Raw genomic sequence first — 11,778 nt, 5'->3', positions numbered from 1 at the left:
GACAGATCATGGAGACGATGGCGCAAAGCCAAACATGAAGTCCCACTGCTGCTGCTGCTCCTTGCGCGGAAGCGCTGGGGCGATGGCGCGGCGGCTGCGGTGCCGTGAGAACCTCGACGCCGATGGCGTCTTCTCTGCATCTGCAAAAGCATACTCGTCCGCCTCTTGCACTCGTGCCACATCCTGTCCATTCCATGTGCATTGCAAACAAGCATGCACCATCATTGCGTGAGTTACAAACATTCTTGATTCCTTTTCCGCCACCCTTGTGTTGGTGTGTTCACCCTTGCATGGGCTTCTGTCTTGGTTTGTGATTAGACCCACTCCACCCTCCATATCATGTGACATGTGTGTGTGTGTGTGTGTGTGTGTGTGTGTGTGTGTGTGGAGCGGCTGGCTTACCTTGGTGCGTCGTTTGGGCGCCTTGGAGGCGAGCTTGGGCGTTGCGGAGGTGCGTTTGCCGCGCGGTGTGCTGGTTGGCTTTGGCGTGGCGGCAACGGGCGCTTTCGGTGTTGATGTGGTGGTGCGCTTGCGCGTCCGTGGCGTACTTGGCGTCTTGGGGGTTGCAGCAGCCTTGCGACGCGTTTGCTGCTGGCTCGCGCGCGGGGTTTTGCTGACCTTCTTCCGCGCTGGCACGGGGAAACTCGGCGCAACTGTGCTTGGAGTCGACCGTGGCTTCGGTGGCTCCACTGCCACATCATCCTGTTTGGGCAGCATCCAGCGCATGCATCGCAACAGTGAGTGTATGCGTGTGTGTGTGTGTGTTGTGCGCGCGCGCGCGCGCGTGTGTGTGTGTGTGTGTGTGTGTGTGTGTATGTGTGTGTGTGTGTGTGTTTTGGTGTTGGGGGACATGTGTTGTTCTCGTTACTTTTGCACGGGGGTCCATGTCTTGTTACCTTGGCTTCGCTGTCGGACGCAGAGCTTGGAGGCGAGTCTGGGGAGACGGGCTGGCGTTTGGTTTTGGCACGCGGTGTGTGGGGAGCGAGGGGCGTGCGTGGGGTGCAAGGTGTGCGAGGTGTGTGCGCAGTGGCACGAGAAGTGGTGCTGGGCGAAGCTGCGGGCGGTACTGCTTTGTCTGCCGCTTCAGCCATGAGTTCAAACTTGCTGGCTTTGGCAACAGCTTCCTCGAGCTCTTTCTTCAGTGTAGCCACGATCTGCTTCTCCTTCGCAAGGTCTTCCTTGGCACGCTTGGCTTCCAGCTATGTGCGTGCGTGTGTGTGTGTGTGTGTGTGTGTGTGTGTGCGTGTGTGTGTGTGTGTGTGTGTGTGTGTGTGTGTGTGTGTGTGTGTGTGTGTGTGTGTTTGCTATGGGACAAGGTAGGTGTCGAAGGGAGTTCTTCCCTGACCCTCTCATGCCCACCGTCATTGCGCAGCAGCACACGTGTTCATACACACACACACACGCAAGCTGTCTCCCTTTCTCTCCTCCTCCTTGTTTTACACACCGCATGCTTGTCGAGGACGGAGCCCATCTTGCGCGCAGCGACCTCCTTTGCTTCCGTCACTCGCTTCACCTCCGCCTGTAGAGCTGTACACTGCGCCTCAAAGTCCTCAGCCTTGTCCTTCCACATGGCATCTTGCTCCTTGATGGCCTTGGCCTCCAGAAGCTCTGCTTGCAGCTTGGCAACAGTGGCCTGCAGCTCGTCCTGACCGGCTTTACCTTTGTCGCGTGCCTCTTGTGTGGCAGCGAGCGTGCTCTCCACCTCTGCCAGCTTGGCCTCCTTCTCCTGCACCTGCTTCTCCAGCGCAGTGCTCGCTTCCGTCTGCACCTTCAGCTTGGCCGACAGTTCCTACCGGAAGTGGGATGTGTGTGTGTGTGTGTGTGTGTGTGTGTGTGTGTGTGTGTGTGTGTGTGTGTGTGTGTGTGTGTGTGTGTGTGTGTGTGGGTGGGTGTGTGTGGGTCGGTGGGTCGGTGGGTGGGTGGGTGTGTGTGTGGGTCGGTGGGTCGGTGGGTGGGTGGGTGGGTGGGTGTGGGTGGGTGTGGGTGGTTTCATGTGAACGAGTGGATCACGCTTGCCGCATGTGTAGGTGCGAGTGTCGGGTGATTCTCCTCAGCACAACTTTGCTGACCCTCTCTCCATCCTCCCTGTCACCCCTTAGCAGCCAATTCCCTTGCCCCGCAACATATGCCCCTGACCTCAGTTGCTTCTTTGAAGGTGGCCTCAATCTCCTTGAGCCTGTTCTCCAAATCACGGCACTCCTGCTGTGCCTGTGTGACTGATTCCTCCATTGCCTTGGCGTGCTTTGCCTTTTCCTCTGTCACGCCAGTTGCACAAGGAAAGGGTGGTAAGTTGTGACTCGTTCCTTTGTGTGCGTCTCTCTGTGTGAGTGTGTGCGTCTCTCTGTCTGTCTGTCTGTCTATCTGGTGTGTGTGTGGATACAACTGCGTGTGCGCGTGTGGATACAACTGAGTGTGCGCGTGTGAATGCAGCTGTGTGAATGCAACTGTGTCAAGGCTAGACCGGCACCAGGCCTCAACCACGGTCGTGTACGTACCTTGCATTGCGAGCACCTGCTGTTCCAGCGCCGCGATGCGCTCATGGTTTGCAGTGATGAGCGTGTCCTTCTCGCTGACCGCTTTTTGAAGCTTTGCGCCTTCGTCGGTTGCTTGCTTGAGTGCCGCCGTGAGCTCTTCCACGTTGCCTTTGGCCTTGCCCAACACATCTTCACATTTCGCAGCGCGAGAGAGTATGTGTGTGTGTTTGTGTGTGTGTGTGTGGTGTGGTGTTGTGTGCATGTGTGTGTGTGTGTGTGTGTGTGTGTGTGGTGTGGTGTTGTGTGCATGTGTGTGTGTGTGCGTGTGCATGTGTGTGTATGGTGAGAGACAGCCGCGGTCATGCTGTGAGGCTCGAAAGGGAAGACTCAAGGCTTGCGGACCACTTTCGCTGAGAAGCCCGCCCACACTACACCTTGCACAGGCAGGGGTACCGACCTTGCAGTGAAGTGATGGTGGCAGTTGCATCGTGATGCTGCTTACGAGACTGCAGCAGGTTGCGGTCTTGCTGCTGGATGACGACGCTGAGAGCGTCCAAGGCGAGGGCGTGATCCTGTGCCTGTGCTGTCCAGGCGCTGGCGTTGGCAGACCAGTGCGCTTTCAGCTTGGCCAGCTCGTCGTTGCTGGCCTGTAGGCTGGCCTGAGCCGTACCCAGCTGGGCATTCAGGTCAGCCTCGGCAGCGTCTTTTGCTTGCCGAGCGGCTTCCAGCTCCTTTGCATGCTCCTCTGTAATTCGTTGCATGTACAGATGGAAAGGAGGGTGGTGGCGTATGCAACCCAGAACCAGGGCGAGATAGCGTGAAGAGCGGATGCATGCAAGAAGCAGAGCGGCAGGGGGAAAAGACTAACGTCAGATCCTGTGAGGAAAGACTGTACCAACAGACGACTGGACACAGCAGAGTCAATATCAAAGCGGCGCACCTTTGGCTTTGGCAAGCTTCGCTTGTAGCTGCTGGGATTCGTCACGTGAGTCACTGAGTTGAGTTTGAGTCGCTTCAAGGCGGCTCTTCAGGCCCTCAATGTCGCTCGTGGCCTTGTCATGTTTGTATTTCCAAGCCTGCAGCTCCTCTGTCCAAGAAGGGAGTCGCGAACAAGTCGAGACAAAGAGAGGGAGTGTGTGTGAGTGTGTGTGTAAGAGTGTGTAAGTGTGAATGTGTGAATGTGTGTGTATGTGTGTGTTGTGAGGTACATGCCGAGGATGATTCCAATTGAACACATGATGGTAAGCTGGCATGGCGAATGGCGACAGAGAAGGTACATCACCATGGGGCTCTCGGCCCCTGTCTCCCTCCTGGCATGCTGTTGCACATCAACCCCAAGGCTGTCTTCACAGACAATGGCAGAGTTGCTCTGTGTTACCTTTGGTGTTGGTGAGCTGAGTGTTGGTGTTTGCGAGACGCTGATCCAAGGCCTCAACCTCCCGCTGCTTGGCGAGCAGCGCTTCATTCAGCGTCTTCTTCTGCGCCTGCAAGGCTTGCTCAAGCTCCTCCACGCGCGCCATGAGGGTCGCCTTGGCAGCCGTCAGTTCCTGCTTGGATTCTGCAAGCAAGTGAACGAATAACCCAGAGCACACGGGTGAGTCGGTCGACACCAAACATCTCGCGGGTCTCGAAGCAGCGGCGGGCAAGTTGGCGAGCAGCAACAGCACAACACTGGCGGCAAAAAAGCAGCAAGGGCACAACACCCAGCAACCTTCGCAACTAGGCTGGCCCCGGTGGGATGTTCCCCTTACCACGAAGCCCAGCAATGCCCCTCTTGTCAAAGAAGAGGGCCAAACAGTGCAAGCAAACAACTGAGCCATCACACCTGCAAGCGCTTTATAGCTGGCGCGAACTTCATCCAGCTCATCGTCCTGTTGCTGAATGGTGGTTTCCATGTCAGCCTTGAAGGCTGACAGCGTGTCGAAGAGCTTGCGGCAATCCTCGCTCGTGGCGACAGCCATATGAGTGTGCGTCTTGACAAAGTCAAACTGCAAGCGTGACACATGCATGGCGTGGGGCAAGGCGGGTGTTGGAGTGAGAGGTGAGCGTACATGCATGTGAAACGGTGCCAAGAACAGCAGGAGAAGGCTCTGGCTCTGTCGATGACTTGATTCCACGGGTTCAACCCGTGGAAGTTCTCGCAAGTGCACTAGCAACACAGATACATTCATGCAGCAGTGCACGCAGGTATCTCACCTTTCGAGCAAAGGTCTCCAATTCGCTCTCTCGCATTCGCAGGTCGGCATCCAACTTGTCATTCTGGCGCTGTGAGATACGAATAAACAGAGGTAACCAGGGACGATGAGAGTGGACAACGTCATGGTGTTGCGTGACAGTGCAAAGCAATGGCGATGTTTGCAAATGCAACGGTATGGGCATGACTTCCTTGCTCACTGCACAACACGACAGCAGCGGTAGCAATCGTGCGCAGCGCCAGAAACTCACTTGCAAGGAACGCCTGGACTTTTCAATGGTTGCGATGGTGTCGGTGAGGTGTTTGACCTGCTCCTCGGCAGAGCTGAGTTTGGTCTCAAGCTGCTTGCGGTGCCGCTGCAGCTGTTTCAGGCCATGGTTGAGGTCATATGCGGAGAGTGTTTTGCTGTCATGGTGGTGTTGGTGGTGTTGGTGCTGCAGGCGGCTCATCTCAGCCTGCACCGTGCGAACGCGCTGCATGGTGATGTGTGTCTGTGTGGAACGAGGAAACGGAAGGTACCCTGGTACCGGGAACGAGGGAGGAGGGATGAGGGAGGATGGCACCCTCACAACGGGTGCAGGTGGTGAAGTGATGGAAGGGTTAGAAGGGGTGAGGGAGTTGAACACAAGGTCAGTGACAGAAGGGAAGGGAGAGGGGGAAGGAAGTAAGCCACTGAGACAATGAATGCTGGGGGCTGGTGTGCAGGCCAAAGCAGGGGTGAGTGGCGTTTTGGCGGGAAAACGTGGGTTTAGTCTTTCGGTGGAACTGGGTTTAATCTCGAGTGAAACAAGTCTTTTAGTCCTGAACAGATACAAAGTCGAAACTACAGAGGCGCAACCTCGTTTGTACACTATGGCAAATGAATGGTCGAAAGAAAATTATGAACAACAGGTGAGGCGAAGCGAGACAAGTTGAAAAGGAAGTGCTTCCAGCAAAACAAAAATAAAATCGTGCTGTAGCCTGGCAAGCTGCTGCTGCTGCCTACTGCCGCCCGCCCTTCTTTCCGCCCTTCTTCTTCTTCCCAGGCGTGCCCTTGTCCTTCTTGCTCGGTGTTCCCTTCTTGCCCTTCTTGCTCGGTGTGCTCTTGTTCGACTTCTTGCCCTTCTTCGCCTTTTTCCCCTTCATGTCAAACTCGTCAGCATCGTCGTCAGCGCGCCTCTTCGCGCCATCGTCCTCTCCCTGTATCAGTGGTCGCGTGAGCAAGTGTGTGGGCGAGTGTGAGTGTGACAATGAGAGATGGAGAATGAGAATCAACAACACACATGTGTCGGAATACGGCAAGGATAAAGGGGCGTGCGAGTGTGCGGAAGCACGCGTGACTTTGCAGACCCATGCAAACGTACCGCGGGCTTGAGTTCCTGCTTCCTTGGAATGCTGACGCGACTGACTTCGGTCTTGCCACTCACAGCCTGCATCAAAGCGAAGAGAGAGATGGATCGAACATGCGAACACAGCAAACACACGCACGTGAGATATTCGTGCTTAATCACGCCGGACACGAGCAAGCCTGTTCAGTCTGCGTACTTGATGACCACACACACACACACACACACACACAAAGCATATACCTTCTCGAACGTCTCATCATCCACGTCAATCGAGTACTTGGAGAACGTTTGCAGCAGCCTGTTGCGTCATCAAGTGAGCCGACGTGAGAGAAGCAAGGAAAAATGCAACAACAGCATGAGCTTCGATTCTGTTCCAAGCACGACAAAACAAAATAAGCCTTTGAGCACGCATTCACGCACACACACGTACAGCTCTCTTCGCTCCTGGTCGACTTGTTCGGTGTGCTCTTCCTCCTCCAGCTTCTTCATCTCCTCGCGACCAGCCTCCTCCAGCTGCTCTTCAAGGTTCTCCTCAACAGCCTCGCCAGCAAACTCAAGCTGCATGCGTGTGTGTGTGTGTGTGCGCGCGCGTGCGTGCGGTATTTGTACACAAAACGATGAGCGTGAAGTGAATTTTAGCACCAAATCCGCAAGACGCTGTTGTCATGGGAGCACGAGCCATGCAAGGAAGCAAACAAGACACCACAATCGAGAGCGCAACAACAAAGGCTGACTCACCCGTGTCTTTGGCAGCTGTGCCTCAATGTGCTTTTCCCGGAGGCGCCTAAACGCCTTGTTGATTTGTTCAACGGCACGCCGGAACAGCCCTGGTCAAAGTTGCACACACACACACAGCTGTGAGCGACGGTACACAAGGACGACGAACATGACCATCAAAACACACGCACAGTGCGATTAAGAACTACTCACCAAGCAGCTGCGCCGAGCCAAGACCCATGCCCTTCTCAAGGTCCTCAATCGTCTGTGCGTGTGCGTGTGTGTGTGAATGTGCGAACGGCTCAGGTGATACACCACAACGCAAGCATACATGCACGTGGCAAGCGAGCGGCACACAGCAAGAAGAGCAGCAGCATTAACCCAGAAGTTGCAAGGTCGCCCACCTTGTGTTGGAGACCCAGGCCAAGCAAGATGGCCTGCTGCGCTGGCGAGATGCGCACCGGCAGCTTCTGGGTGAAGAACAATCGTGCAGCTACAACAGAGAGCGAGCAAATAACAAAGGTGACCACCTGTAAGTGTGCGTGCGACCAAATCATACCGGCACAAAGGCGGTTGGCAGGTACTACGTAACCTAACCAAACAACCAAATCACAGACACACGCACACGCATCACAACACCGCCGCAGCCACGAACCGCGTGGAACGAGGTCGAGGATGATGTGGAAGTCCGCCATCTGGTTGACATATGCCTGGAGGCGCTTGAGATCGTGTGGCGTGAAATGCGTCATCAGCTCATCGACTGTCAGCAAATCTGTAGTGAGGAGCGCGGGTTGAGATGATAGCATCACGCAGATCAGGGAGTGGCTGCATGTGAGCTAGAGCTGACACAACCAAGCAGCCAACACAAAAGGTGCGATCATGCCATAGACATATACAAGCACAAGACAGAGGCGCGTACATAGTTACACACACGCACACGCACACACGCTTGCGCATATACAGCATGGCGTATGCTGTCCTGTGTCACTCACGTTTCTGCTCCTCTTCTTCGTCATCTTCCAGGGAAACACATGGGACGGGCTCGAGAACACCAAGACCGAGTGCCGGCGGAAAATGCTGACATGACATGAGCAAGCGCATGCGTGCAAACGAAACGAGAGCGAAAAGGAAAAGTGAGAACACACGCGGTGAGGTTGCCAATCGCTCACACTTTGATGAATGCACATTGTTGGTTGGCGAACATTCACATATATACACAACACGCACGTGACAAATGAACACAATAGATACGTGTTCTACCCGCCCCCTCACACTGACACAAACAAAACACGAGAACTTACGCGGAAGGCAGAGCCAAGGAGGACCATGTAACGCTGCTGGAAATCGAGCCAGTAGGAGCGAAGCCACTTGCCGTTCAGGCGCGCTGTCTCCAGCGGGTTGAGCATGATGCACGTGTGCTCGCCAGTAAGATCGTTCTGCATCATTCAACAGCGCGAACACACGTGAGCAAGGGCGATAGAGCAACCCGTCACCGTAAACAACGAAAGGAGAGCGGGGTGGGAAGGAAGCATCGTAACAACAAACCAAGAAAGCCATCAGAGCAGGACGACTGCCGACGTACGTACGCACAAGCGAGAACACACACACACACACGCACACACGCACAAGCACCATACGACGACCACGAAGAGGACATGCAACTCACAGCGGTCTGACGCATGTAGAAGGGCGCAAACCCGCACTTCTTCCAGAACTTGTAGAGGGAAGGCGTGGCGCCGTATGACACGCCAAGATAGTCGAGCGTATCCGGCTCAAGCTCGTCCAGCTTGCGAATGAGCGGTGGAAGGTTCTTCCGCGGCGTCAGCGACTCGTGGTCCTCTGGTGTGGCAAACGAGGGAAAGGAAAGGCGGGGACAGCAGCACACAGCGCCGCAAGTGTGAGGGCATACCAGGGTGCGATGGAATGAAAACACAGGAAAGACAGTACAACAAATGAGAGAAACACACAACGGCACGGAAGAAGGCAAGAAAGGAAAGGAAAAGGGAGAGAAGCAAGAGGTGGTGAAGAGTAGGGTTTGTGGGGGCACGCATCGGCGTGAGGGCATGCCAGGGAACATTAGGAAAGTGGTTCAGCAGCCTCATGAATCACTTGACGAAGCAAGTGAACACCGACACCAAGAGCCCCCGAGTACACCAAGCCCAAACGACACATCATCAAAGCCACCACACGTGCGTCACATGGAAGCGACAGCACATGGGGTAGATGATGGGAGGCATCGCGCGCAAAAAAAAGGCGGGGCACAGTGAGGATTGTTCTTCTTCCCCGCCACTGGGTGGCTCGCCGTGTCGCAATCGTCATTGAGGGGCCTTGAAGCACACGGCCACACAAAGGTGTGGCGTGGCAGCTGCGCCCGGCTCGATCGCGTCTTCTCAGCAAGGGAAGTGCAGGATTAGGGTAGGGGGGAGGGGAGGAAGGAAGCAGAGAGGAAATACTGGGGGGGGGGATGGCGACATGTGCGAAATAAACGGAACATGTTCGGAGAGCAACGGAGGTAGGTGGTCCAGACGAAGCCGGTTGATGCAACAACAACACGCATTCATTACCCTCATGAAGTTCCAAGCTGTGGGCCTCAATCTTCTCGCGCGTGCCAGATTCAGAGAGGCTGCACCATATCAGATGGAGGTGGATGGAACACCGATGAGTGCACAGTGGAGAAAACGCAAACACAGGCACAACGCACAGATGCGGTCACCAGCCAGCGAAAGAAAGAAGCACGCATTTAAGGGAAGATGGACTCACTCCAGAAGTTTGCCGTCATAGAACGCCTTCAGTTGCTCAATGGCGCGCTTTCCATAACCCATGCCCTGATAGTCTGTACAGCGTGTTTGTTGGGTGTTGTGCATGCAGATGTGCAAGCGCATGAGTCAGTGACTGGGAATGGCCTGGCATGATGGCACACATCACGCGGCATGATGGCACACATTGTTCTGCGATGAGAACACACGAATACACACGGACACAGACAGACAAACACACACACACACACACGGTGCTAAACTCACCAGGATGGGTGGCGATTCGAACGATACGAGCACCCGACAGTTGGCCAAAGTCGTCATCTTGATACTGACAGAAAGACAAGCACACACACAGTGAGACACGAAACATATCATGGAGGGCATGCGCCAATTGATACTCCAGGTGCACGCAACCAACAATCGTCATCAGAAACGTCAGCACTTGGGCACCACGAGCGAGGCATACCTGTTGGCAAATTGTCCAAGGAATGAGGTCACCAGCCTGCTTGATGCCTTGTTTCAGTGTCGCTCTGACCGTCTTGGCCGAAATCTCACCTTCCAGGGCAACCTGAGAAAATCGGGGGTGGGAAAAACCAGGTAACGCAGATGAGCGTCGATGGCAAAGTAATGTGTCAGAGTGTACAGCAGGCATCACAATCGCGCGACACAAGCCACACCAACACACCAACAAACACACACACGTACACCAACGCACACCAGCACAGAGAAGCGCACGGGCATACCTGGATGACGCAGAGGATCTCTGGGAGTTCCTGTGGGTTGGTGATTGGGGCGAGGAGGCAGAAGACTCGGTGCGCGGGTGCATCCGACAACAGCTGCAGGTCGTTGGGCGTGTTCTGGTGGTGTGGCAACGGGCACATGCATGTGGGAGGCGTGAGCGCTGGACAAGTGGATGCAAAGTGCGATCGACGACGATTCAACAAGCTCAGAGGAGACACATTCAAACGAGTAAGGGTGTGGGCCGCCAAGGGAGGGAGGGTTTTGAGGTACTCAGACATTGCCAAGAGATCATCAAGAATGATTCAGTTGCATGTCTAAGTAAATTTGAACTAGTCATCATCATAGCACCTCAAGGGTGGGCCAAGAGACAAAAACACAGGTGTTTTCATTCAGCAAAGCAAGCAAGCATCCAACAGCAGCGACAACAACAACAGCAAAGACGACGACGACGACGACAACAACAACAGCAACAACGCGCAACAACGATGTGTTTGGTATGGTGGCAGTTGTGATGGACGTACTCTGTAGTGGGATGCGACGTAGAGGGCAACCATGCGCTGCAGGAACACTTCGGAGACCTTGTTGTAGGAAAAGAGCGTGTCGCGGTCAATGGAGTAGAGGTCGCACGCGGACGGGTGCGGGCAGGCGCCAGCAGACGGCGGCGCGATGGTGCTGTCAAGGCACAGCAGGCCGTTAAGCCACGCCTCCACGGGATCGTTGGCAGCATACCTGTGTGTGTGCGTGCGTGTGCGAGCATAAAAGTAAGGGGTTTGTAGACGGCGACCAGGAGACAGTGAACGTGTGTTGGTGAGCGGAAGCGACGTAATGATTGTGCGCGAGGGAGCGCACGCGACATGACAACGGGGATCAGCCGATAGATGGTGAAAATTGTTTTGACATTCAACACGTGATATGTTCTGTCAACTTGAAAACGTTCTGCATCACATCCCCGTGTGTGTGTGTGTGTGTGTGTGTGTGTGTGTGTGTGTGTGTGTGTGTGTGTGTGTGTGTGTGTGTGTGTGTGTGTGTGTGTGTCACAAACCTGATTGGGATGTCAAGGGTGAGCTCGCGGAGCTTGGAGTGCGTGGCGCCCTTTGATGCTGCCACACCAGCCTGCTTGCGTAGCTGCTGGATCAGTTTGAGTGACAGCGAGCGTCCAGTACCCTCATAGCTGTACAACAACGACACAACACAAACACGTCACACACATACAAGCGCGTGGCCGTGAGCAGAATGCGAGCGCTCTCTTGATCGTGATCATTGATGGTGGTGATGGGGGCGTGTCAGCTAGTTCTGTGTTTGCTTCCGCAGACACGTTTAACACACAAATGATAGCTGCAACGTGCGTGTGTGTGCTTACCCGTTGATAGTTGACGCCATAAAGACAATGTAAGGGCCCATGAGGTCCTTGACCAGTGGGAGTGGAATGGCAGCAGCCTCATCAATCACAACTACAAAAATAATTGGTGAATAAGAACATGTGGCATGTGTGTGTGTGTGTGTGTGTGTGTGTGTTAGCGCGTGAGCGGGCGGCAAACACGAGAGCTACCGTAAATCACAATGGG

At 54.8% G+C, this 11,778-nt stretch overlaps 2 protein-coding genes across 2 annotated transcripts in view; both read right to left on the bottom strand.

Moving 5' to 3' along the window:
- Positions 1-6: 6 nt before the first annotated feature.
- PTSG_05908 (uncharacterized protein) lies at positions 7-5,147 on the bottom strand (the record flags this gene model as incomplete). Its single annotated transcript, XM_004992744.1, has 12 exons — positions 7-183; positions 403-702; positions 897-1,199; positions 1,445-1,789; positions 2,137-2,255; positions 2,496-2,663; positions 2,932-3,219; positions 3,415-3,561; positions 3,853-4,032; positions 4,300-4,462; positions 4,671-4,739; positions 4,920-5,147. The coding sequence occupies 12 exons, from the start codon at positions 5,145-5,147 to the stop codon at positions 7-9; spliced, it is 2,487 nt and encodes an 828-aa protein (XP_004992801.1).
- Positions 5,148-5,422: 275 nt separating this feature from the next.
- PTSG_05907 (uncharacterized protein) overlaps positions 5,423-11,778 on the bottom strand; it is a 9,607-nt gene continuing 3,251 nt past the window's right edge. The window contains exons 2-20 of the mRNA XM_004992743.1: positions 11,574-11,664; positions 11,256-11,384; positions 10,735-10,942; positions 10,216-10,329; positions 9,939-10,040; positions 9,737-9,800; positions 9,474-9,546; positions 9,278-9,336; positions 8,380-8,552; positions 8,015-8,149; positions 7,706-7,790; positions 7,369-7,485; positions 7,118-7,206; positions 6,927-6,978; positions 6,735-6,823; positions 6,427-6,554; positions 6,237-6,294; positions 6,012-6,077; positions 5,423-5,847 (exon numbers count right to left, since the gene is read on the bottom strand). Of these exons, the coding sequence (XP_004992800.1) occupies positions 5,650-5,847; positions 6,012-6,077; positions 6,237-6,294; positions 6,427-6,554; positions 6,735-6,823; positions 6,927-6,978; positions 7,118-7,206; positions 7,369-7,485; positions 7,706-7,790; positions 8,015-8,149; positions 8,380-8,552; positions 9,278-9,336; positions 9,474-9,546; positions 9,737-9,800; positions 9,939-10,040; positions 10,216-10,329; positions 10,735-10,942; positions 11,256-11,384; positions 11,574-11,664 (2,030 nt within the window). The 3' untranslated portion in view covers positions 5,423-5,649. The remainder of the gene's footprint in view (positions 5,848-6,011; positions 6,078-6,236; positions 6,295-6,426; positions 6,555-6,734; positions 6,824-6,926; positions 6,979-7,117; positions 7,207-7,368; positions 7,486-7,705; positions 7,791-8,014; positions 8,150-8,379; positions 8,553-9,277; positions 9,337-9,473; positions 9,547-9,736; positions 9,801-9,938; positions 10,041-10,215; positions 10,330-10,734; positions 10,943-11,255; positions 11,385-11,573; positions 11,665-11,778) is intronic.

The sequence above is a fragment of the Salpingoeca rosetta genome (genome assembly GCF_000188695.1).
Source record: "Salpingoeca rosetta unplaced genomic scaffold supercont1.15, whole genome shotgun sequence".
NCBI classification, from domain to species: Eukaryota; class Choanoflagellata; order Craspedida; family Salpingoecidae; genus Salpingoeca; species Salpingoeca rosetta.
This window is presented reverse-complemented; position numbering and strand designations above follow the sequence as displayed.